General features: G+C 35.5%; 2 protein-coding genes and 1 long non-coding RNA gene across 3 annotated transcripts; 2 read left to right on the top strand and 1 right to left on the bottom strand.

The window, feature by feature from the left end:
• Positions 1–198: 198 nt before the first annotated feature.
• Positions 199–14881, top strand: LOC123467586. Its single transcript, XM_045167458.1, has 7 exons — positions 199–352; positions 10213–10475; positions 11805–11873; positions 11996–12062; positions 13038–13186; positions 13515–13785; positions 14026–14881. The coding sequence occupies exons 2-7, from the start codon at positions 10218–10220 to the stop codon at positions 14109–14111; spliced, it is 900 nt and encodes a 299-aa protein (XP_045023393.1). The 5' UTR covers positions 199–352; positions 10213–10217; the 3' UTR covers positions 14112–14881.
• On the bottom strand, positions 14558–18936 carry LOC116916176 (platelet-activating factor acetylhydrolase IB subunit alpha2). The gene is made up of 5 exons (XM_032921389.2): positions 18701–18936; positions 18522–18644; positions 18368–18451; positions 16292–16414; positions 14558–16186 (listed from the first exon to the last, which is right to left on the bottom strand). Exons 1-5 carry the CDS (start codon positions 18764–18766, stop codon positions 15884–15886), a joined length of 699 nt encoding a protein of 232 aa, XP_032777280.2. The 5' UTR covers positions 18767–18936; the 3' UTR covers positions 14558–15883.
• Positions 18937–19944: 1008 nt separating this feature from the next.
• LOC123467588 lies at positions 19945–20674 on the top strand. The gene is made up of 2 exons (XR_006641806.1): positions 19945–20157; positions 20263–20674. It is a non-coding gene; the product is annotated as an uncharacterized LOC123467588 (long non-coding RNA).
• The last annotated feature ends 7244 nt before the right edge of the window (positions 20675–27918 follow it).

Below are 27918 nucleotides of genomic sequence, written 5' to 3'. Positions count from 1 at the left end.
GAAATCTATATAACGCCAGTTAATTTTTTTTTCCCCACCTTTATAGCACACCATTGAGAAAAAAATATATGAATTCAGTAAAAAGAAAAAAAAAAAATAGGGAGGCGGGGTGATCACACATGTGTATAACGCACACACTTGTGTATGCCTCGTCGTCACTTGAAACGCATGTGTATAAAAAGGCGGAGCAATTCGTTCTTGCCGTCACAGTCGATCCTTTGCCGGGCCACGAACAAGTCACGTCGAACAAAAAGGTGTTTTGTGTTTTTGATAAGGAGGGGAATTTTACGCATATGAGTGTGTCGACAATATTTAAACGAGGAACTATTAAAAAGGGCAGCTCATTGAAAAGGTAAGACTTTGGATAGACAATTTTCTTGTAAGATTTTGTTTTGGGCGGGGGGCAGGTTATTCTTTAAATTCGTTGGCTTGTTGAACTTCATACATGTCAAGTTGTGTACTGTCTCTAATCAAGCTAATTTTCTCCATCGATGAAACATCGTGTCCTTCAGCTCTAAATTAATTTCTCTGTAGAAATGTTTTTAAGTCAAGTTGGAAATGTTCGACGAGGCATTTTCAAAAATGCGCATTGAACAGGGCAAAAAAAAAGTCACACATGTAGCCTGATTACAACTTATTGGGTTTCATTTCTGCACTTGACAGATCACTAATTAACGCGCAATATATTCAAATGACTCTCTCGTGTTTTAGCCTTTCTAATCTACATACCCAAAATGATTGCATATATATATACACACACTATCCTCTCTATAGTTTCTTGACATGTTGTCATGATGTCTATAGAAATTATTTACATGCACGCTCTCGCGTTCGTACATGCGATTTTAATTGACAACGCATGGTTTTTCTTATCTATATACACACGAACCCCTCGAGATTCGTTAATGAACGAGTTTTTCAGTCGCTGCTTTCAGTGTAGCATTCGAAATGGACGTATTTAGTCACTTCCATCTTAGTCGATGCTCTTTTATTTTCGTTTTGTTTTTGGTTCGTTCAGCTTCTCCCGTGCTTCGTTCCTTCCCCGTTCTATATACACGTGAAAATGGCCAGCACTCTGCGTGTGTGTCGTCCAAATCAGACAACCAACAACTGCGGACCATCAGGCGAACTTTTTTGGTATAATGGAACGTGTTTTCTCCTCTTTTTTTTGCCTTTTAAGATGTTGCCTGTTCTCTATAATGGCGAGAAAGGGTCGTGTAGAGCACAAAAAAAGGGGGGAGGGGGCAGGATACACAACATCTATAATATACAGCACTCTGAGAGTGCTGCCCAACAAATAAGTGATGTTCTCGTTTATATATATATATATAGACCTATAGTCTAATATACCATCTCTCTATATATATTTCGCAAATGTATTGCATTGATTTCTTGGAACACAGTCAACCTAAAAAAATCATTGTTTTAATTGTATATTTAGTGTTGGATTTATTATAGCTATATACACACATAACTGAACAAAACGTTTTTTAATCACTATATACACAAGGACGTGAGTGCCTCCGGGTAAATAGTAACGTGACTTGTCCCTATATCTACAACAAGATTCTCTCTTTTTTTTTTTTTTTTTAATTATTATTATTTTCTCCTCAAAGGATCGGCGAATCAGTCGTCAAAAGCTTCGAAGCGCGTGCAATCTTTCCTTCTTTTCATCTTTTTTTTTTATAACAGTAGATATTATTATGCTGTACTGTATAGACTATATATATAATAAACAGTGGCCCCTGGGATGATTGAGGTTGGTCCTGACAAAAAAGTCTTGTCGAATAAAAAAGAGTGAGCTGATGTCTATATAATCTTATGAGCTGCCTCTAAATATAGATTTGCCATCGGTTGAGTGATCGATTTCATTATAACGACATATAGTATAAGGCCTTATACGATATAATAACAGATAAAGCCACAGATAACCACTAGATCATTGATGCTGTATACAAGTTTTTCATTTTTACATAATATCGGGATAGTGCTGTGTTTTCTATTCCTATATACTAATCCGCCTTCCCCCCCCCCCATCTCATTTGTGTATAAAGAGGGGAAACAAAAATATGTTTGTTGAAAATGCACAAAATTTTTAATCGTCTTCATTTCTTTGAAGATTCAATATATTGACGTCCATATTATAATAGGCTGTTACATTTTTTTTTTCTAATTAGTTCCTTGTTGACATCTAAACTCAAAGAGTTCCTCTATAATGATGGTGCCTAAATAGTCCTAATTTAGATTATACCTCTCTTGCTCTAAAAAAAAATAACAATAAAATGTCCAAATGATATTGTTTATACATGCCCTCTCCTATTTTTTGTCGACATCGTTTACATTTTATGAGCATATAAAAGTTTATGCATCTATATAGGGCGTTAACCCCTAATGGCCCATGCTTTCGTGTGGATGAGCTATATGCTTGTATTATATATATACACGTATAGGTCACATACATATATAAAAAAAGAAGAGGAAGACATAAAAAGAGAGAAAGGATATATATTGTTACAAAAGTGAATTATATTTTCTACACGTAACATTGGCGGCAACATCCCTCGAGCTATGTATATAGGCTATATAGATAACCAGCCAAGCCATGTGTACAGTTACACATTTTGTGGGTTCTTTATATCTTTAGATATAATCGTTTGTTGCTGCCCTTTATTTATTTGTTATTTTTCTAGATGAGGAAAATGTTTGTTTGTCTCTAAATGGGATGGATTTAAAGATCCCGGAAGATATATCTATATATATTTAAACCATTCTTTGCAAATGTCGGGTATTTGATCATTTTCAAAATTATATATATACGGTGGATGTAATATGGATTTCGATCGTTTTCTTTTCATTTTATAGTCTTTTCCGAGGGAGGAAAAAGTCACTGTGAAAAACACGGAAATGGAAAAAAAAGGGATGTTAGATGTCATTACTTCCGGATTCGTTTTTTTATTCTATTTCTTTAGATTTAAAAAATGGGTTTCCTTGGTTTTTCTTTAAAAAAAAAAAAACCGGAATCACCATTAAAAATACTTGAACTTTATCTGCTGTTTGAACGACTTTCAATGCGCCTCTATATAAAGTCTAATAGTCTACATTTACCCCCACACAATTAATTCACGCGTATATAAACATTTCAAAAGGGATTACATTCGTTCCTCTTGCCGAAAAGAAAATCTATTTCATACATGTGGGTATATACGCAAAACAAGTCGTTAAATTTCTCCTGATTTCATATAACACAAGAAAAAGAAGAATCCAGAAACGATAAAACAAAAAACATGAAAGAAAGAAACATCTTCGTTTAAAAATGAAGATGCTATAGATCTCTCTTGTAAATTAGACATCAATCAATTACAATGTACAGCCCTGTCTTTTAATGTATTTCTTTTAAAATAAGAAAGAAAAAACCCAATGAGGCGCGAGAGGCCAAAAGGTAATCTTTGCTCCTATATATAATGATGCCTATATTACTTAATAGAAAGAGAACGTGTATAGGATCATCGATCCATCGACCCCTTCAATGCCTCATTTTCTCTTAAGTCAATCCTTCAATGATCCCCCTCCATTTATATCCATACAGCAAATGAATATACCACAGTGTATTATATCTATACGTAGCAATTGCAAAAGGATAAAATTCTCACGGAAAAAAAAAAGATTAATATGAAACAGTCAACACAAAGTTTTTCATCTAATGTCGACATTCTTTTTTTGTATATTTATATATAAAAATATATAACATCCTGACTATCTATATAGAGATATTATAAAAGCCAAACTGGCCTCTTTATACAATTTTGTTTGAAAGAAAGAAAAAACAAAAAATGCGCGTGGGATTGCCGATGTTTTCATATCCCCCCCTGTTGGCCAGTCATGACTCATGATGTACTTTCATCCGTGTAAAAATGACAGGAAGGGGGGGGGGGGGCGCTATATATAGAAAAGGGCAACAGCTTATCGTTAATCAAGTCCTCTGTTTTCGTGGATCGTTCGACCTCCCTTGTATCTATTCCGTTTGTTATATATATATAGTCCTTCAATGTGTATACCTCAATGACAATTTCTGTTTTTATACTAATAAAAAGTCTCGTCAGTTCAATATATTTATTATTCTCCCTTCTGTTTTTAATGGTATATAAATGTAGTCTATACGTGTAATAAAAACAGCCGCCTCGTAAATAGTCTGACATAATCAAATCTATTATATGTACAGAAAACTTGATGCTCTTTGTTGTCTAGGAAACGAAGCAACAAAGAAAAGGGTTAAATGTCGCCGACCTCTCTTTTGTTATCTACGGCTGGTTTTCTATACTTCAAATATTTGCTTTTATCCATATTTTATTCTTTTCTTGCTGCATTCGGTAAGAGTCACTATGGAAACACTTTGTAGTCTATACTGTGATGCATATAAAAAAGCAACAAAGGAAAGAAAAAAAAACAAAAACAAAAACATCACGAGCTTTTATTTTTATTGTTTTATTCCATTTTGTGTATAAACAAAAAAATGGCGGCAGAGACTCGAAAAAAAAAAAAAAATAAAAAGCACTTTGCACTTTTTGTTTTTTGCCTTTCTCTTGATACTGTTATATACCCATCTCTCTTCCTATATATATACGTATATATATATATATATGATATACAGTATATACATTAGAGAAGCCGGCAGTCTATTGAATTTATGTCTCTCTGCGTATGACAGAAGCGCAACAGCCACGCCTTTGATAGCACTTCAATATCGAACACGAAAACAATATAATAGGTCTATAAAAAAGCAAAGGCGATGCACTCTGTAGTATAACCAGTTAGTTGTTGTAAATATTTCAAAGGCCCTAACCCAACTATATTTATATTCATATAAAACGATATGAAATAAACATATAACCGCCGTCGTCTTTATATATAATAACATCCGCTTGAGTGCTGCTTCTCCTTATATAAATACGATTTCTCACCGCTATATATGAACATTTTTCCTTTTTCCCCGTGCCCATATACATTCGACTTGTATATAAAGAATTAAAAAATTAAATGATATTAAATATTAAATGGGGACATGTATTTAATAATTTTTTTTATGTTTTTGATTTAGTTGGCTGCTTTTTAAGAGCTTTAAAAGCCTGCTGACGTATATAATGGATATTGTATTATATATATAGATAGCTATATAGTTACACATTGGCGAGATGATTGCATTTGTTTTTAGATATATGGTGATTGGTTGGTTTGATGGCAGGATATGTTTTTAGATATGGACATAAAAAAAATGGGAGATGGCTAACCCTATATATATATATTCGATGTATACGGAAAGGAAAGTTAGCCTACATAATAACGAGCCGGAAAGGAAGCGAAATAATGGGATGACACGTCCGACGAAAGGAAATAAAAATTGATTGATGATTTTGTTTTTCTTTTCCCTCCAATATTTTTTTATTCTTGCCTTTTCTTTTTCTCTTAACGATGAGAAGAATCGTCTTATTCCCCATCATTACACACGAAATCTTTTCTATACATCAGCACTACACGATTTTCACTGTTTTTTTTTCTCGTGAACCTTAAATGAGCTTTCTTTGATTCTATTATACATTTTCCTAATGGTGTGTAGTTCTTTTTAGGTGTCGGTTCTAAAATGTGGGGCAAGAATATTTAGAAACAGTTATAAGGTCGTGAGAAATTATGGGGACGAAGAGACTTATATAATTTTAGCAATTTCTCAGATATGATCCAATGTTTCATGTGTCAACCTAACGTATATATAAATGCAAAGATATGATGCAATAAAACAACGATTTCCGGAGAAGTTCAAAGTGGAAAAAAATAAATAAATAAATAATTGGTTGTAATTAAAGAAAATTTTTGCTTGAAAAAAAAAAGAAAAGTTGGGTTTGAATCCGATGCCAACTCCCTATAAAACTTCTTAATGAATATTTAATAAACTATATCTACATCCGTTTCCCCACAAACTTACGTGCATCCACAGCTGGTGTAGGCGTGTGTATAATTCATGACCACCAGCTGTAATTAAGTACAGAGAGTTTAACTCACTTCCACGTGAACCAATCATTTGTTTATTACTGTGAACGCACATCATTCGACTTACATATTGTGAGAATCTTTCCCTATCTCAAAGTTTAAGTCTATCGCTTTATCCAGCACATTTTTCTTTTAATTTATGCACGACGATATTCTGTGTAGTCGTATATATAGGGCCTATCCCAATTAGGCCTACATATCTATATACTCACAGCCTATATCCGATATATGTATAAAGGCTAAACAAAAGCATTGATTTATTATTGCTGCAACATGGGTGCGGTCATATTAAAGAGAGTCTTTATGTACACGACGATTATTAACTCTTGTTTTGTATTTTGTATAGTTGACTGTTTCGATATGGGACAGGCAACAAAGCAAAACTCTGTGTATCTATACGAAATGACTTTGACTCACGCAAAACTGTGTCAACACGCTATATAGCAACGCAGTCAATTAGCTGATGGGGAAAACAGAGAGGACCATATATATATATATCGAAAAAAAAATGTTTTGTTAGCTCACATCATTTCAAAAATTGAATTTTGAAATATTAGCCTAATCGCTTCACGTTTCTGGTTTGCCATTTAACGTACAAAATGCTCATATAAGAGCCCTTAGAATTCATTTATTTAAAATCGTCCTTTGCTAATATAATTCGCTCATTTTCTTATACAAATACATTGCCAACAATATTAGCAACAGGACTCTTTTTCTTTACATCTAAACACGCGAAATAAAGTTGACTAATTAGCAAGTTTTTATTATTTTTAATGAAAACGTCTTGCTCGTACACATTTGTTTGTCTTTTTCGAGACGAACAGCTGTTTTTCCTTTGGATTGTTGTGGGCGTTTCTATATAGGTCTATACTATATATCTACCAACTTTTAGCTACATCTTTTTTGCTCTAATGAAACTCTGAGCTCTCCGCTCTGTCTGCAGCCATTTTCTCTATTACATGTACATTTATACTATATGCTGTGCTTCTATATAGACGACTGCACTCCTTTTGGCGCTATTATGCGCAACACTACTTACATAGTGATGCCCCCTCGACGACGTGCGATCCTTTTCAATTGGGCACACACACAATCCGCCGCCTGTGGGGGATATGCACTGTGGAACAGCGGAAAAACACGGCCTGCTATATTATATAGACACCATTATTATATATATATATATATACAGCTGGATATGTATATGTATAAATATATACTTTTGCCAGGCATTTATATACGTATTAGCCAAAGGTTTTTCGGGGCGTATATTATAGGTATATACATTTTTGATCTATATATAATTTTTATTTAATTGATCTACAAAGATATAACACCGCACGTGTTTTGTTTCGCATCGTCTTGTATACGGATATGATCATCGTAAAAGAGAAAACTGTTTAAAAACATATATAAAAAAACAAAACAAAAGTTGTTGTTTTCAATATTGTACTCCCTGCGGACATTTACATGCGCTTTTGGTATATATACTTTATGATATCTTGGAAACGACACATACAGCCTATAAACAGATGCAGCAATAGAGAAAAGCAAGTATGTGCGTGGTATCTTACAATAATAAGTGGCTATATGTCGTATATATGCAAATCTGTCTGTGTATCATAAGCAGCTTTTTAATCATTAGTTGCTGCTGGCTGTCTTTTGTGAAGTATAATCTTACATGTGGACAGCTTTTGGTTTCAACAGCAGCCATATATATAGTCTCACTGTTATTAGGCAAATTAAACTTTGTGTATATTTACAGCATCTTTTTTCGAATTTTTTTTTTTTAATTGCAAGAGTTTGGTATAAATTTTTTGGCCATTAAGGCGATTATAAATGTAAGGCCTTTGTCACATACATTTGGGAGAAAGTTTCCCATTTATTTTGTTTTGCACTGCGAATCAAGAAATAAAGGAGACACTATTAGTCTACACATTATTTGTTGACAGCTGTAGCCTAAAATTTAACATGAAGCCTCACGAGATTTATATAATATCTCTCGTCAAAGGGAATCAAACTTCATGGAGTGTAACAGCAAGACGACAAAACATGCGAATCTAAAAAAAAATAAAAAAGGAGTTGGAAATTCGTATACAACATGGCGCAATAATCATATATCGTCCAAAACATCCGGAATTCCATCGGCCTTGCGGTGTATATACAACACAATCCGCCTGGCTGTATATAGCTCTAAACATGAAAAAAAATAAAATAAAACGCGTCTGTATCATAAGGCCTTTTTTTTTTTCTTTCTTATTGGCATTTCTTTTTCAGCCATGAACGGAAATGGCTATACAACACACAAGTGGAGACATGCCTTTCCTCCCCTTTCTTTTCTATGTAACATTACATGTATATATATACTATATACACACTATAAAAACAAAAATATTTGTGTTGCATCATTTCATTGCGTGCTGCGTATATAGTAAAGGATGCCACCAAATTAAATGTTGAGTGCTTTATAATGTATAAAGCCATGTGTTAAAAAAAAAAAAAGAGAGAAAGATAAAAGTATCGAGAGCCACACTGAAAATTGTCACATATGTTTCACTCAGAAAAAGGAAAGTAAAATTCCAACAGGACGTAAAAAAGGAAATATATATATATCTACCACACACAGACTTAATGAAGCCTGAAGTGAAGCCACTGGGCTCATTTTCTTTTACATATACTGTATATATACTATACGTATCAGTTTAAAGCCGAAAAGAAGTCAAGTTTACACAGCGAACCGAACGATTAAGGGCGACGGGGCGTTACCCGACTGATATACTCCTGCCATATCCTTCTTTGTCCTGATGTATACATATAGTGGATACAGCCGGAATTGCGAAAATCAATTGATTTCAAGAGAGAGAGAGAAAAAGACACGATTTTCCTGTTAGCCAAAGAAAAGTCAAAGTATAAAGACTGTTTTAAACGATGCTACCGCCTTGATGAATGCCACTCTTGTTTGCTTGTTGACAGCACACTTGCTGCCTCTTGGCCATATATACTCTTACAATAGAGTGCGCTTCTAAATAGAGTTGATACACAGACACGAGGATCAGGTGAGAGAGTCTTACGCGCTTTTTAACGTCTGCGTCTATCGAGACACAAGACACGAAATCGATATTGATGTACAGTAAAACGTATACAGTATATACGTATATATATACCTCAGCAGTCCAATCTGTTGGCGAAGGATTGAAATTGCGCCTCGGGAATAATACGCCATACCGTCTTATATCTAAAGCAATCTAATAAGACTGTGTATATATATAACTCCTTGGCATTTTCGGATTCTTCTTTTTACCCTATGTTTTGTAGTCTCTCTCTCTCTCTTTTTTATCCGTGCGTATCAATCAAAGAGAAACCCGTGATCGCGAAAAAGAAAAAAAAGACCGACACATATATAAGGGAGAGAGGGGTTATTATAGACGCTCGAATAGCCTTATCCGCACGACGACGGACAGATTGAAACCTTTTTTTACACGCATCACAAAGTCTACATACACAACAAAAGCGCATATAGTGCCTCAGGGGTGGATGTATATCTATTTTTTTTCTTCACCAGTTGACCAGTTTTTATTTTTTCTACGTTTGGTGTGGGCGGATCTATCATACGAGTGGGCTTGCTGACTTTGTTGCAAAAAATTCTTTACAGATAATTTTTTTTATAAACATCATCAGGTATTTATTATAAGGAAATACTTTGGATGTGTTCCGTGTCGGCGTGTCTCACGACCGGACGCATCAATGTCACTTTTTTTTTTTTTTTTTTTTGCCGGTTGGCCAAACGTGTATACGATATGATGATACATTATTCAAGCGGCAAACTGTCCAGCAACATCCCCTTGCACGTATACAAAAAAAAGACGACAGGAGGTCACGGATCTACGTTGGCCTTTAACTCTCTCTGTGTCGTTGAATAACAAATGGAGCGCAGCAGCCGGCCAACTTTATATATAGCCCAGTCAAAATGTCCATCTCTTCGCGACCTATAACTCGTGAAACAACAATATAACAGACCAGGAATCCCCCATGAGATCGCAAACCCATCAGTCGACTGACTTATATATATATAAAGAAACTACTATTCCTCTTGTTATTGTTTTGAAAATAGTTTTTCTTTTTCTTTTAAATCTATTATTTTTTTTTTAAATTTTATTTGATGTATTATTTTTACAGGAGATATGACGAGCGGTTGGCTATTGGCAGCAGCGCTCACGGCTCTGATGGGTCCAGTTTGCTGTCTTAGAGTGACGGGATTCAAGGTGCCCAGTATAGCGCTGATTGGAAGCGATGTCGAACTGGACTGCTCCTTCAGCGCGGCCAGAAATGCGAAACTCTATTCAGTGAAATGGTACCAGAATCACGAGGAATTCTATCGCTACATGTTCAGCGAACGGACACCCGTCACGGCATTCACGCGTCCAGGAATCAACGTCGACGTTAGTATTACTAATATATGCCATTCAAATCACACGATTTCATAGATGTTTTTTTTACGTAATTGATTTCAGCTAAAATATTATATCACTAAAAAGAAAATGAGATTTAAATGTGTAAGGATAAAATTGAATTTTGTTGGCGCATTTCTCGCTGCATATTTGCGATCATTATGGCCACTCGGCTGGTGTTCCCATGCAAGCAGCACAATCGAGAGAACACAGAGAGAGAGTCTAGTAAATATACACGCTCATCATCAACCCTCAGATTTTATCGATTCAGCTTTTATGTCCTTTCTTATATATAGCCGCCTTCTAATATAGTGCAACGGAGCGAACGAGCGTCCTGCTAGATGCCGATTGAATTACACACAAGCTCCTCCTTTTTTCTTTCCCCATCTACACACCCCCAAAAAAAAAAGAGAGTGCTGAACGCCATAGAGATAAAGATCAAGCTCCCTTTTTCCTTCTTCTTCTTTTTCCAGAAAAACAAAAATTGCATAGAGGCCCATGACATAAAAGAAAAAGGCTACATGTTTCATCTTATAAACAATTTATTGATTGGGAAATGGTTGGGTGCGGAGGGAGTTACGCCGAAACCATTTGTTGATGGAAGTTCTATATAGCTATAGGGAGCCTCCTCCGCCAACTTATGATAGAAAAAAAATGGAAGCTTCATCTATCAAATGATTGGAAAATGCCATCCCCACTTCAATTGAGTCGATATTTTCCAAACAGCATTTTAGAAAAAGAAATGGGATAATGTCGTTTTATTCGTGCGCTTCGTTGATTTCAACAAAAGATCAATGGCTTCCAAAATATTATCCACCAGTCCATAAAACAGAAAGAAAGAAAGAAAGAAAGAAGAAAAAAAATGGGACAAAGACCGCACAAGAACTTGTTATATATGTACACACAACGTAGACTATACATGTAGATCATGGTATATATACAGTATAAGGGAGTTATAGAACTTTGGGCTAGAATCAAAGTTAAAGCATTAAGCAGTCTGCATGGAAACGTCGACTTTTGTCACAGAGTTGTCGAGATGACATCGAGTTAGCTGAACCTTCCACATCAACCTATTTAGACTCCCGACTTGTGTACAGCAAAAGGCAGCGCATAGATTTTAGAAACGAGTCCTCTTTGCGATGTAACTTTGTCCTCATACATAAGAGTGACTTGTTTTATTTCTATAATAGCGTTCAGCTTTAATCAAATTCTATCCAGTTGAGGGGAGGGCAACACACACACACACAAAAAGTCAATCGTCTAATCGCATTTTGGAGTTGATTGAATATACTTTTTTAATGTTTCATTTGGACATAACAGTTGGCTCGATCGAACAACAGCAGAGTGACGCTCAAATCGGTCAACTTTAACTCGTCGGCTACTTTCCGGGTAAGACTTTTAAGAGACACAATTTTTGAAATAGTCGTGTCAGTGCTGAGTGTATCCGTGAAAAACAAGAATTTTTCGTTTCGAAATCTATTTTGATCATTTTCCTTTATAATATAAAACAGTGCGAGGTATCGGCAGACGAGCCTGACTTTGAGACCGTTTATCGTCGAGCCAACATGACTGTCATCCGTGAGTGGTTTTTACCATCGCCCTTCTTTTCTCATCTCTCTCTCTCTCTTTTCTTTTTCTTCTATCGTTCACCCCCCCCTTTTTTTGCCTGCCCAAATGTCTATACTCTATTACTACTAGTGTTCCTATCTATTCCCTTTCCACTTTGGCTCCGTTCCAGCGACAGTTTCAATGAAAATTCCCCCCCTTTTTTTTTATTTATTTTTATTTCCTTCACCAACTATACTTCTTCTTCAATCTTTTTTTATCTTCGTCTACGCTTTTGCTCGTTGTCCCGCACGTCAAATGGATTGCTCCCTTCATAGCTTTCAAAAAAAGTTATATCGACATATCCTCATCCGTCGCGATCCGAGTGGGATTCTTTATGTAACAAGCCAAGGAGACAAGCAGCCTATTTGCCTTCCTTTTTTATATCGTATGAGATATACACGGATATGTACTATCTAGAAACGGAACAAGAAAATGGAAAACTTCCTAAATACAAAGACGCTGATATGTGTGTAGGAAACTTTGCGGCTGAAAAGCTGCGGCGCCAAACAATTTCAAATTGCGGGATCTCTTAGAATTCCTGTTCTTAGAACAGCATATTTGATTTATTGTTGTAATATAATTTCAAAAATTTTTATTATTATTTGTTTTAAATCTATCAATGAAACAAATTGCGATATTTTCTCATCGGGAGATTTGATTGATTATTGACTGCGATGTTTTACCTTTTCATAGCTATACTATATCCGTTTTTGTTTGATTTCTTTTCTTTTTATATTATTATTATTTTGCCGGCTGTACGGATGGCGATGGTTGCTGATGCACGTCTCTTTTGTGCCCAACTGATGTCTGACTCGACTTGTCTCATTGCGTTCGTTTGCAACTGGAAATCCACGCGCGCGTGACCGAAATTGGCTTGTCGACATCCGCACGTTCTGCACGCTCTCCCCCCACCCTACTCCTTCTTACTACTACAACATCACGCAGAGGTTTCAGAAGATGGACCGCTCATCAACGGCCTGAGGGATCAATACGAGCTGAACGAGCAACTGAACGTTAATTGCACATCGCCGTCCATCACGCCCAACATCGGCACCCATCAGACCAAACTCTCCTGGCAGCTCAACCGACAAACGGTACACACACAGCCATACGTAACACAACAGAGCATCTTTTAATGCCCTATTTCATGTATTGAGCAATGATAGATTGATGAGTACGAAGAACGCTTTTTATATTGAAACATCATTATTTGACTTCCGATGAAAAGGAAGCCGAAAATAGAGAGATGTCATTATATCAATTCATACCCCGTAGTTCCCCCCCCTTTCTTCAACATGTTTATTCATGTGTACTAATAATAGCATTCAAATAATATAATCTGCCGTTCAATATGTTCGATCTCTGACAAATGTCAAAATATAATTCTTTTTTTATATATTTTTGTTAAATATATGTAAACAGATGGACGGTCAGACGATTCAAATGCAGTCAGCCGATCCTTCTCAGACCGTCATCAACTTACGTTTGATCCTAACCGAACGCCACTTCGATCCAAAAACGGGTTTGCTTCGTCTTAACTGTTCGTTCACTGTCGGACGTCCGACCGCCATTTACTTCAATCGTAGTCTGGAACTTAGCGCCGCCCTTATGCATCCGACGACCGTACTCGATCCAAGACCAACACAGCGCTCATATAAAAGCAAAGATTCACGCTCTGCCTCCTATTCTTCAGGTACCTTTTTATTTTTTCAAATATTATTATTTTTTTTATTAGATGGAAAATGAAACTAAATTTGTTCGATCCTAAATTAATATTAACGCATTCTGCTTGCGGTGATTATTAAGCGTTCAATTCAATCAATTCAAACAACTTGTCGGTGTCCCGATGTTTAAAATTCGTTTAACCAAACATTCCCGCGCTTGTTTGTTTTGTTTGTTTTTTTTAAATAATTTTGTCACGCGTTTGACATAGGTGGCCGACGGCAATTTCGGCTTTCACTTGTCACGTTCCTGGCCGTCATTCCTTACGCTTTGTGGACGTGCTGCAATCCATGCTGATGGCCGTTTCCATTTTATCTCTTGTTTGATTTTCAACAAGATTTGTCTGAGGTTAAATGTCTGCCAAAAAAAAAAAAAAAAGGAAACCCCAATAAACAAGCAGGAAGAGAACTTACCCAAAATGTCTAACCCGTTGTATCTGATGTGTCCATCCCTCATCGTCATTCAACGTTTTATTTTCAATTTTTATTTAAACGTTTTACATTCGCATTTCGATTCAATTTTAAAAATCTCTTACCCTCCCCCTGACGTCCAATTAGCTTTCTATATATTATTATATAAATATGATTGTATAAAAGGTGGATATATCAAAAACAGCACATCGCTGATGGCATCAGGTTTTTTTTTTTTAATTAGCATGTCAACAAGCAAAATGGGCAAGAGCCCAAGACGGAGCCAAACGATGCGGAGGAACAAACGGACGCAGATAATAAAAAGCAAAAAACTTGAAGCAAAAATTGTCAATGTGTATAATTATTACAATAAGGCAGTGGTTGTATATGTGTCATATCTCCTTTCATCCCAATCCCCCAAACGGTGTGTCATTTGCAAGGAAGAAAAAGATTTAAAAAAAAAGGACGAAGTTGATTGCTAATTATTTGGGTTATTTTTTTCCCCCCTTTGTCCTCGGCCATAGAGAACGGAAGAACAAAAGAATTACTGGATATAGAAGCGCGTGTAATGATGAACACTTTTCGCATCTGTATAAATGATGATTCAATACATATTTGACGGTGCTGTAACAATAACCCCAACATAAAAAAAGACTTTTTTTTTTTTTTTCAAACAAACAACAACTTTTCTGATCTGTCCCAGCGCGTTTTTCTTCTCCCTCCTATGGGGTTGAGTATCCTGCTACGAAGAATCACGCTTGAATAAAAAGGGCCGAGAAACAAAAGGCTCCGTTTCGTCCCCCCCCCCCTTTTTTTTTTATCTCTTTTTAAAAGTCTTTTTTGTTTTGTTTTGTTTTTTTTCCTCGAAAAGAACTGATTGAACACACGCTACGACACCCCGAACACAGATCAGAAACTCTCTTTGCCTTTGCTTTCTTGCTGAAGCCTGCAAAAAAAGGAATAAAAATAGAGACAACGAACAGCAAAGACACAAAATCCCGTTGCCGCCCTCCCTTCCCCGGTCGAATAACTCTTCCAGAGTGGTTGGGACATGCACACATATACACGGAACAAAAACACAAATCCGATTATGTACAATACAAAGAGCAAGCCAAGAGGAAAAACACGAAAGCCAAAAACAAAAGGAAGATTTCTTTTTTTTTTTTTTTTATAGTTTAGTTTATATAGGAAATAAAATAATGCTAATAAAGATTTAAAAAAAAAAAAAAGGCTTCTCATCTCTTCATTAGAGATCTATTTATAATATGTCCATTCACAGTGCGGCATTTCCATAAAAGAAACAACAAGGAAAAAAAAACCAAAAAAAAGGCAATCTGTTGGAGCGATACACACACGTACCAATGACACAGCGCCAAATTAAACGTATTAGTTTTAACACAGTAGAGCAAATCATTCGGCAGAGAAAAAAAAAAAAAAAGGCGGAACAAATATCGCACCTTAAAGAGAACCATCAAAGAAGAGATTTGATTTAATAGCCAAGAATAGGGCAAAAAAAAAAAATAATGGTCTATTTAATTTTCTTCGGCTGTGTTGGAGGCAGCAACTGCTGCATGATTGCTGTCGAGTGTAGGCGAGATAGTAGAATATCTAAAGTCTAGTGTGTGTGTGTGTGTGTGAGGAGTGAAAAGAAGAAAAGAATCAAGGTCCTTTGTGAAGAAGCGATTGGGCGTTATTGGTCTCATCCGCTTCGTCGGATTCGGCCAACAGTTGCAAGAGGAGGTCGTGTAAAGGCTCGAAGACTTTGCGGTAGCCGTTGGGCGTCAGGTGGAGATAGTCGTACATGTCCAAGTGCGAGATGGTGCCATCGGGCAAGACAAAATCCGGTGCCGTATTGACCAACTGGACCCGAGTCATCAACGTCAGCTTCTGGGCCAGCAACTCATTGACATGGGCGTTGCGCTGACGAAGAGGATTTACCAGATGACCACGGGGCAACAGCGACTGAATCAAATTATGCACACACACACACACAAAATGCATCAATATTTTGACTTGAATTTGTTTTCTTTTTCTTTTCTTCCATGAACAATTTTAAATTGAATTTACCATAACGATGATGTGCGCTTGGGGTTGTTTGTCTCGGATGAGATGGACAACAGCCATGATGCCGTCGGCAATCATGTCGGCAGTATGGCCGTGATTATTGGTACCGACGAGTAAGACGACAACCTATATGCAGGACATTTCAACAACAACAAACAAATAAGATTTTACACGAACCGAGACCATATGTCCAAACAAGTACAGGGCGGACAAAAAAAATTAGAAAACAAACGGGCAGACGTCGATCCGTCATGCCAACATATCCAGACCGTTTCCTTCTTCAGTTGACTACCGACACAGCGGCACATTTAATAATCAACCATCGCTGCCCACACAAATCCAATACAATCGCGGCTTCCGTTTCTCTTCTCCTTCCTTTTGTTTTGTTTTGTTTTTTTTTAATTTTCACGAGATTCATTCCGGATGCATTTCTCGCCAAATATACATACTCTACACACCCGGCCTTTTCTCTTTATCTCTACGCCAACAGAGACCAATACCCTTGCGCAAATACACCCACTCGGCATTTTCAATAATAGGATATCGACATTTTCTTATATTTTTGTGATAGAAAGAAAGAATCCTTCTGATGGAAGCTTGTTTTTTCGCCTGTGTCAATACAAAGAAAGAAAAAAGAAAAGAAATGTGCAAGTTTTCGGAGCTCGAGATGCAGAGAAAATAGCAAAGGAGCAAAAAAAAAATAAATAAATACAATGTCTTCCGGAATTATCGAACGATTCGTAATACTGCCATTCCACACGCTTTTCGGGAGGGCGGAGGGCTGCGGAGGCGAATAGCAGGATTGCACGAATTGGATCAACGTTCGACTTAACGGGCAAAAGCTCACGTCATACAAAAGGTCGACTATTGTTCTCTGCGCTACCAAACCATTACCAACTAGTGGAACGGCATAAATCATAACAGCGTTATTCGCTTTGAACGCAAGAAAAACACGAGACGACATAATCCGACTTAATAGCCGACAACCAGCGTAACTCAGACACATAAACGGGTACATTGAGCTAGTCGGAAACAAACAAAAAAAAAACATAGACAAAAAAGATATAACATTCATCGCGTATGCATATACGAAGCCGCAGTTGGCGTTGCAAGGCCCGATGCAAAAACATGGACAGCAAAGTAGGCTAACTGGCCGTGTCAAACTCGTCAAAACTTAATTAGCGCGCATGCCGGGAGAGAGTAGTCGGCTAAGCGAATCGGTTGCGTGATTGACGAAGCCAAGTTTCTCGTCTTTTTTTTGCCTTTGCTTTAATAATGTAAAGAGACCCCTGCTGGACTAATACACGAGCGTCAGACGGACGTCTTGATAAAACTTTGAGGTCGCCCACCAAAAGGAAAAGCGATACTGGATCGTAATGACATACCGCGGAAAACTTGGACCAATCTTAACCGATCAAAGACTTGGGGGAAAGGACCAAATCCCTTTCCAACTCTCTTTAAAAAAGTTGTACCAGTTTTCCTTGGATTTTTGTTCCCCCCTATTTTTATTCCCTTCCCCTCTCTATAAACATAATAATATAATACACACACGCATACACACTCTTTCATCGTTTGCTAGATCTTTCCCCATTCTTTGCACAACACAAATAAATAAGGCCAACGCTTTTATCGTTATTAGTCTGCGAGACACTATGCAAGCCGGCAAAATCGTTGAACGGAGGGAAAAGCTCTTGTTTTCGGACTGTTTTTTCTGTTGTCTTTTCGCCCCTTTTTCTTTTTTCCTTTCTTTTTTTTTTTTTTTCAATTTTAAACGTGTGATCTGAGAGTTTATTGCAAAGCTGATGCATAATTCAGAAGATGATTCGTTTGATCCTTTTGCGCGACGAAGCGTTCGACGATAAGACTATACCAACGGCACAGCAAAATGTCCATAACTCGTATGAAAAATCCTCCTCTTATTTGATTTTCTTTGCCAGCAGTGTGCTGAATTGTCAAGCACCAAACACAATCATCTTAACACAACAAGACTGGCAAATCTTTTGAAATACTCCTTCAAAGCCCACAGTGCCAAGAGGCACATGAATAAGAAAAACCCTGAACTGCAAGAAAGAAGTTTACCTTGGGCTTTATGTTGTCCAACTCGCCATTAGATAGGCGCCAGAGTACATGTTGTGTTTGGTCCCCTCCAATGCCAAAATTTAACTAGAAAAAAGGGTAAGTAGCTGTTATTGTATGATGTGAACAGTATGACTTTTTTTTATTTTTTTTTTACTGGATGTAGAGGAGCAAACATTGTTTCCCACATATCGGTGTAGATGAGATGAGAGATGAGTGAGTCACCCACAAACAGGATTTCAGGTTCTCTTTCTTTCGTTTCCAAAACAAACCGTTGGTGCTGTAAAAAGATAAGTTTAAACAAGGTAGTCTGGATAGAAAGAAATGACTCCATACCAAGCTCATCCATCTATTATCCCCTTGGACATCTTCAACAGGACATGGAACGGCAGCTTCGTTCATGATGTAACTAGACAAAATTGGCTACAAACGATTTGAATCTAATATTCATAAATACAGCATAACGCCACACTCTGGCCCTCGATAAATTTTCTAGAATGTGTAACGTGAAGTAGTACACGTCGCCGTTCCGGTACGTCTGACACGAACAACTACCTGTCAAACAGAAAAAAATTAATGAACACTCAACACCACCTCGTGGACAGCTGGATTACTGCCAACGAAAGTTTTTCGTCTGTATAAGATAGCCGGGTGAGGTTGAATCTATTGCCACGAAAGATGTCGCTGGATGACGGCCAAAATTGTAGATTGGTTGGGGCCTTATGGTATTTCTCGATAGGTCTGTTTAAAAGGCAACATAACCAGAGTCATAAGGTATGGCGACAGTAGAACTCCAAGACAGTAGAACTCAAAAAACAGTAGAACTCCAAGACATTAGAACCCCGCTTTTAAAAATATTTTTAAAAATTGTTGGTAAATCCGAAAGTAGAACTCCATGTACAGTTTCCCGATAGGGATTCTATCAAAAGTGAGGTCCTATAGGGACACATTTTTCTGAGATTTTTGCCACTAGATAGATTTTTCTCGACTTGGGCCGCTAGATGGTGCAAAACGCGAAATCTAGTTTCGACCAGGGATCTATTTTTCACAACATGGTCTCCACGTACGTACGGAGAGGTCCGTACCAGAAAACGGCACCATTTCCAGGGTTTTCATTGGCTCAGTAGGATGGACACGTGACCATCCTTTCAAGCCACGCAATGGTGGGTAGGCCCCTAGCTCCTACCCCCGAAACAGAGTAATAGAATACTGGTGTAGCCACGCTTATGGCGGACCCTCCCATTGCCTTTTTGGCCTGAAAGTCTTTCTGTCCCATAACGAAAGCGCCACAGCGGCTGTGTTGTGAACTTGTGATGTATTACGTTTTCGGTATGTTTTCGCTCATTTTCGTCGTCTGTACTTCAGAAAGTAAACAAAAAGTGGCTTAATTAATTAGTGTGAAAAAAGTAAGAGCATGAAGAGATTTCTTAACAACCCTTAAAACTCAATTCATAGGTGGCGTTACGGTTATGGGACACTTAAATCGATATCTTGCCTCATTTTCTCACAATCGATAAACGAAATTGGCAACAACTTTTGGGAAAAAATCCGAGAGAGGGAGTTAACATGGCCGTGGCTACACCAGTATTCTATTACTCTGCCCGAAATCTCATCAGCCGCCGTCGCATTTGAACCGGCAATTGTTTTTTTTTCTCGTTTGTTGTCATTTTCGTTTTTAATGGCGACCTGCTGTCATTTAAAATGAATAAATATATTACTTTTAGAAAAGGGCCGACTGCTCGTAAAGAGAACGATGGAATTTATAGATTCGGCTGGGAAACTTGTCGAGAAATGTATAATTATATTCTTATATCATCATGTTCATCATGATTTCATATTCATATATTATGTTTCCCTCTTACAAAACGTGTTTTAAATACTCTTTTTTACTTTTTCAGCTTTTTTGCTTTTTTAGATAAACTGACACGAGAGTTTGGTACCTTCTCAAACAGGCATAATTTCAATCTAATTAATTGTATCTGAGATTTTTTTACCAGATTTGTTTACTAACAGGGTTTGTACAACTTCAATCTGGATAAAAGTAGATTGAATTCTAATAGATTGAACTCCTTCTATATTTACTGCAGGAGCCCTCACTTTTTGCCATAGCAAAACTGTTGGCAACTGGTCTTGTAAATCTGAACAGGGTAGAAGTTCTTTGGCGTCCTGTAACAAATCACCTGCTGGAAGTCATCATCCATCCACTTAACCGCTTGAGAGAATGGGGAATAGATGTCATTACTACGTTAGTTAGATCAGTAATTCAATATGATTATTCTACCCCTTTAAAAGAAAACCAGATAACTATCCGAAACAGTTGGGCTATTTGTGTTTAGGCAGTTGAAGAATAGCAAACTCTATCCCTTATTAATTTGACAGAGATTGCAGATGTTGTTAATATCACCATTAAATGAGCTGTCTAGTACCAGTTTTGCAGACGTGCAGTAAAAGCAAGTTTATTGTGTGCTCCATTTGCTGCACAGCTCTGGTGACATAATCTCTTTTGGATGGCCCTTGTTTCTTAATATCATAGGAGCAATCAACAATTCTCAAGGGTAACAATCAAAGTATTTATCATGTTATACCAACTACTTTATCACATTATTTTATTTTTATTTAGTAAATTGTCTTTAAAAAAACTGAAACAATTTATATAGTTTAATGTGTGTTGTGGACAATAAATGATGCCCTTTCATTTCCATAAATCAATTGTTTTTACTTTAAATTTACTATTTTTTATTGCATGGCAGCAATGGACAAAGTTTTTATGACTCAATTTTTAATTTTTAATTGGAGCCACATTTAAAATACATTATTTCTGTTCGCCTATCGTGTTTTGTCATGCTTAAGTCTAGAGAGATTGGATATTGGTTACCTGCCATAAAAGATTTCGATTTATGTTTTAATTGTAGATTGCATTTATATTTGAATTAGGCGCGCAATCAAAATGGCCGCCATAATGGGTGTAAGGAAGAGGTTACTATTATTGTAATTTATGGTACCAAAACTATGGTTATCTAAGTAAATTTTTACACCAAAACATGCTGAAGGTTTTAAGGTATCTTAATTATGTATTACTTTATTGATTTGCCGTATATTAAGACCCAAACGATGTGCCCAAATTTTGACAGTTTTGGTTCTTTTTCCCTCCCCCCGAAAAAAATTTTAAATTAAAAAAATTAATTACGGCTAAAATATTACACGCATGTAAAAAACACAAACATCAGTCGATAGACCTTGAAAAGAGCTATCTTTTCCATGTATTTTTATTGAAAAATGTTGAAAAGAAAAAAATTGCTGCAACATGACAGTTTTTCTTCATTTTATCCAACCAGCGCAATAATTGACCCAAGTGAGAAAGCGCAAAAAATTTTCATGTTGCAGCAAATTTTTTCTTTTTAACGAAAATCAGGTTTATTTTCCTATTGGTCTTATAGCTTTTTATTAAAACGTTAAAAACCATAAATAAAGTTGTGGCGCTAACAGCACTGTTTTCGTTAAATTTTGAAACGGCTGGTTTAACGAGAAAACCAATGGCTAAATCGAAATCAGCGTTCGATTTCGATTATGCCGTTTGATTTTTTGAAAATTTCAAGAGATGTCGTTTTTGGCCGATTTTGACAAAAGTGGGAAGGCTATACCCTTCCCACTTTTTCATTTTTGGCAAAATTTCATATTTTGCTTGAAATACATGAATTCGATTCAGAATTGAATGAAAATAACGAAAATCCGGTATATTTTCCTATTGGTCTTATAGTTTTTTATTTAAACGTTAAAAACCATAAATTAAGTTGTGGCGCTAACAGCACTGTTTTCGTAAATTTTTGAAACGGCTGGTTTAACGAGAAAACCAATGGCTAAATCGAAATCAGCGTTCAATTCGATTATGCCGTTTGATTTTTTGATAATTTCAAGAGATGCCGTTTTTGGCCGATTTTGACAAAAGTGGGAAGACTATACCCTTCCCACTTTTTCATTTTTGGCAAAATTTCATATTTTGCTTAAAATACATGAATTCTATTCAGAATTGAATAAAAATCACGAAAATCCGGTTTATTTTCATATTGGTCTTATAGTTTTTTATTTAAACGTTAAAAACCATAAATTAAGTTGTGGCGCTAACAGCACTGTTTTCGTTATTTTTGAAACTGCTGGTTTAACGAGAAAACCAATGACTAAATCGAAATCAGCGTTCAATTTCGATTATGCCGTTTCATTTTTTTAATAATTCAAGAGATGTCGTTTTTGGCCGATTTTGACAAAAGTGGGAAGGCTATACCCTTCCCACTTTTTCATTTTTGGCAAAATTTCATATTTTGCTTGAAATACATGAATTCTAATCAGAATTGAATAAAAATCACGAAAATCAAGTTTATTTTCCTATTGGTCTCATAGCTTTTTATTTAAACGTTAAAAACCATAAATTAAGTTGTGGCGCTAACAGCACTGTTTTCGTAAATTTTTGAAACGGCTGGTTTAACGAGAAAACCAATGACTAAATCGAAATCAGCGTTCAATTTCGATTATGCCGTTTAATTTTTTGATAATTTCAAGAGATGTCGTTTTTGGCCGATTTTGACAAAAGTGGGAAGGCTATACCCTTCCCACTTTTTCATTTTTGGCAAAATTTCATATTTAGCTTGAAATACATGAATTCGATTCAGAATTGAATGAAAATCACGAAAATCCGGTTTATTTTCCTATTGGTCTTATAGTTTTTTATTTAAACGTTAAAAACCATAAATTAAGTTGTGGCGCTAACAGCACTGTTTTCGTTATTTTTTGAAACTGCTGGTTTAACGAGAAAACCAATGACTAAATCGAAATCAGCGTTCAATTTCGATTATGCCGTTTCATTTTTTTATAATTTCAAGAGATGTCGTTTTTGGCCGATTTTGACAAAAGTGGGAAGGCTATACCCTTCCCACTTTTTCATTTTTGGCAAAATTTCATATTTTGCTTGAAATACATGAATTCTAATCAGAATTGAATAAAAATCACGAAAATCCGGTTTATTTTCCTATTGGTCTTATAGTTTTTTATTTAAACGTTAAAAACCATAAATTAAGTTGTGGCGCTAACAGCACTGTTTTCGTAAATTTTTGAAACGGCTGGTTTAACGAGAAAACCAATGGCTAAATCGAAATCAGCGTTAAATTTCGATTATGCCGTTTCATTTTTGATAATTTCAAGAGATGTCATTTTTGGCCGATTTTGACAAAAGTGGGAAGACTATACCCTTCCCACTTTTTCATTTTTGGCAAAATTTCATATTTTGCTTGAAATACATGAATTCGATTCAGAATTTAATGAAAATCACGAAAATCCGGTTTATTTTCCTATTGGTCTCATAGCTTTTTATTTAAACGTTAAAAACCATAAATTAAGTTGTGGCGCTAACAGCACTGTTTTCGTTATTTTTTGAAACTGCTGGTTTAACGAGAAAACCAATGACTAAATCGAAATCAGCGTTCAATTTCGATTATGCCGTTTCATTTTTTGATAATTTCAAGAGATGTCATTTTTGGCCGATTTTGACAAAAGTGGGAAGACTATACCCTTCCCACTTTTTCATTTTTGGCAAAATTTCATATTTAGCTTGAAATACATGAATTCGATTCAGAATTTAATGAAAATCACGAAAATCAAGTTTATTTTCCTATTGGTCTCATAGCTTTTTATTTAAACGTTAAAAACCATAAATTAAGTTGTGGCGCTAACAGCACTGTTTTCGTTATTTTTTGAAACTGCTGGTTTAACGAGAAAACCAATGACTAAATCGAAATCAGCGTTCAATTTCGATTATGCCGTTTCATTTTTTGATAATTTCAAGAGATGTCATTTTTGGCCGATTTTGACAAAAGTGGGAAGACTATACCCTTCCCACTTTTTCATTTTTGGCAAAATTTCATATTTAGCTTGAAATACATGAATTCGATTCAGAATTTAATGAAAATCACGAAAATCAAGTTTATTTTCCTATTGGTCTCATAGCTTTTTATTTAAACGTTAAAAACCATAAATTAAGTTGTGGCGCTAACAGCACTGTTTTCGTAAATTTTTGAAACGGCTGGTTTAACGAGAAAACCAATGACTAAATCGAAATCAGCGTTCAATTTCGATTATGCCGTTTCATTTTTTGATAATTTCAAGAGATGTCATTTTTGGCCGATTTTGACAAAAGTGGGAAGACTATACCCTTCCCACTTTTTCATTTTTGGCAAAATTTCATATTTAGCTTGAAATACATGAATTCGATTCAGAATTTAATGAAAATCACGAAAATCAAGTTTATTTTCCTATTGGTCTCATAGCTTTTTATTTAAACGTTAAAAACCATAAATTAAGTTGTGGCGCTAACAGCACTGTTTTCGTAAATTTTTGAAACGGCTGGTTTAACGAGAAATCCAATGACTAAATCGAAATCAGCGTTAAATTTCGATTATGCCGTTTCATTTTTGATAATTTCAAGAGATGTCATTTTTGGCCGATTTTGACAAAAGTGGGAAGACTATACCCTTCCCACTTTTTCATTTTTGGCAAAATTTCATATTTTGCTTGAAATACATGAATTCTATTCAGAATTGAATAAAAATCACGAAAATCCGGTTTATTTTCATATTGGTCTTATAGTTTTTTATTTAAACGTTAAAAACCATAAATTAAGTTGTGGCGCTAACAGCACTGTTTTCGTTATTTTTTGAAACTGCTGGTTTAACGAGAAAACCAATGACTAAATCGAAATCAGCGTTCAATTTCGATTATGCCGTTTAATTTTTTATAATTTCAAGAGATGTCGTTTTTGGCCGATTTTGACAAAAGTGGGAAGGCTATACCCTTCCCACTTTTTCATTTTTGGCAAAATTTCATATTTAGCTTGAAATACATGAATTCGATTCAGAATTGAATGAAAATCACGAAAATCCGGTTTATTTTCCTATTGGTCTTATAGTTTTTTATTTAAACGTTAAAAACCATAAATTAAGTTGTGGCGCTAACAGCACTGTTTTCGTTATTTTTTGAAACTGCTGGTTTAACGAGAAAACCAATGACTAAATCGAAATCAGCGTTCAATTTCGATTATGCCGTTTAATTTTTTTATAATTTCAAGAGATGTCGTTTTTGGCCGATTTTGACAAAAGTGGGAAGGCTTTTCCCCCCCCCTTTTTCCTTTTTGGCAAAATTTCATATTTAGCTTGAAATACATGAATTCGATTCAGAATTGAATGAAAATCACGAAAATCCGGTTTATTTTCCTATTGGTCTTATAGTTTTTATTTAAACGTTAAAAACCATAAATTAAGTTGTGGCGCTAACAGCACTGTTTTCGTTATTTTTTGAAACTGCTGGTTTAACGAGAAAACCAATGACTAAATCGAAATCAGCGTTCAATTTCGATTATGCCGTTTCATTTTTTGATAATTTCAAGAGATGTCATTTTTGGCCGATTTTGACAAAAGTGGGAAGACTATACCCTTCCCACTTTTTCATTTTTGGCAAAATTTCATATTTAGCTTGAAATACATGAATTCGATTCAGAATTTAATGAAAATCACGAAAATCAAGTTTATTTTCCTATTGGTCTCATAGCTTTTTATTTAAACGTTAAAAACCATAAATTAAGTTGTGGCGCTAACAGCACTGTTTTCGTTATTTTTGAAACTGCTGGTTTAACGAGAAAACCAATGACTAAATCGAAATCAGCGTTAAATTTCGATTATGCCGTTTCATTTTTTGATAATTTCAAGAGATGTCATTTTTGGCCGATTTTGACAAAAGTGGGAAGACTATACCCTTCCCACTTTTTCATTTTTGGCAAAATTTCATATTTAGCTTGAAATACATGAATTCGATTCAGAATTTAATGAAAATCACGAAAATCAAGTTTATTTTCCTATTGGTCTCATAGCTTTTTATTTAAACGTTAAAAACCATAAATTAAGTTGTGGCGCTAACAGCACTGTTTTCGTTATTTTTGAAACTGCTGGTTTAACGAGAAAACCAATGACTAAATCGAAATCAGCGTTCAATTTCGATTATGCCGTTTAATTTTTTGATAATTTCAAGAGATGTCGTTTTTGGCCGATTTTGACAAAAGTGGGAAGACTATACCCTTCCCACTTTTTCATTTTTGGCAAAATTTCATATTTAGCTTGAAATACATGAATTCGATTCAGAATTGAATGAAAATCACGAAAATCCGGTTTATTTTCCTATTGGTCTTATAGTTTTTTATTTAAACGTTAAAAACCATAAATTAAGTTGTGGCGCTAACAGCACTGTTTTCGTTATTTTTTGAAACTGCTGGTTTAACGAGAAAACCAATGACTAAATCGAAATCAGCGTTCAATTTCGATTATGCCGTTTAATTTTTTATAATTTCAAGAGATGTCGTTTTTGGCCGATTTTGACAAAAGTGGGAAGGCTATACCCTTCCCACTTTTTCATTTTTGGCAAAATTTCATATTTTAGCTTGAAATACATGAATTCGATTCAGAATTGAATAAAAATCACGAAAATCCGGTTTATTTTCCTATTGGTCTTATAGTTTTTTATTTAAACGTTAAAAACCATAAATTAAGTTGTGGCGCTAACAGCACTGTTTTCGTTAATTTTTGAAACTGCTGGTTTAACGAGAAAACCAATGACTAAATCGAAATCAGCGTTCAATTTCGATTATGCCGTTTCATATTTTTGATAATTTCAAGAGATGTCGTTTTTGGCCGATTTTGACAAAAGTGGGAAGGCTATACCCTTCCCACTTTTTCATTTTTGGCAAAATTTCATATTTTGCTTGAAATACATGAATTCGATTCAGAATTGAATGAAAATCACGAAAATCCGGTTTATTTTCCTATTGGTCTTATAGCTTTTTATTTAAACGTTAAAAACCATAAATTAAGTTGTGGCGCTAACAGCACTGTTTTCGTTATTTTTTGAAACTGCTGGTTTAACGAGAAAACCAATGACTAAATCGAAATCAGCGTTCAATTTCGATTATGCCGTTTCATTTTTTGATAATTTCAAGAGATGTCATTTTTGGCCGATTTTGACAAAAGTGGGAAGACTATACCCTTCCCACTTTTTCATTTTTGGCAAAATTTCATATTTAGCTTGAAATACATGAATTCGATTCAGAATTTAATGAAAATCACGAAAATCAAGTTTATTTTCCTATTGGTCTCATAGCTTTTTATTTAAACGTTAAAAACCATAAATTAAGTTGTGGCGCTAACAGCACTGTTTTCGTTATTTTTTGAAACTGCTGGTTTAACGAGAAAACCAATGACTAAATCGAAATCAGCGTTCAATTTCGATTATGCCGTTTCATTTTTTGATAATTTCAAGAGATGTCATTTTTGGCCGATTTTGACAAAAGTGGGAAGACTATACCCTTCCCACTTTTTCATTTTTGGCAAAATTTCATATTTAGCTTGAAATACATGAATTCGATTCAGAATTTAATGAAAATCACGAAAATCAAGTTTATTTTCCTATTGGTCTCATAGCTTTTTATTTAAACGTTAAAAACCATAAATTAAGTTGTGGCGCTA

The sequence above is a fragment of the Daphnia magna genome, unplaced genomic scaffold (assembly GCF_020631705.1).
Source record: "Daphnia magna isolate NIES unplaced genomic scaffold, ASM2063170v1.1 Dm_contigs199, whole genome shotgun sequence".
NCBI lineage: Eukaryota > Metazoa > Arthropoda > Branchiopoda > Diplostraca > Daphniidae > Daphnia > Daphnia magna.
Note: the sequence above shows the minus strand (reverse complement) of the source record. Positions and strands in the feature narration are given on the sequence as shown.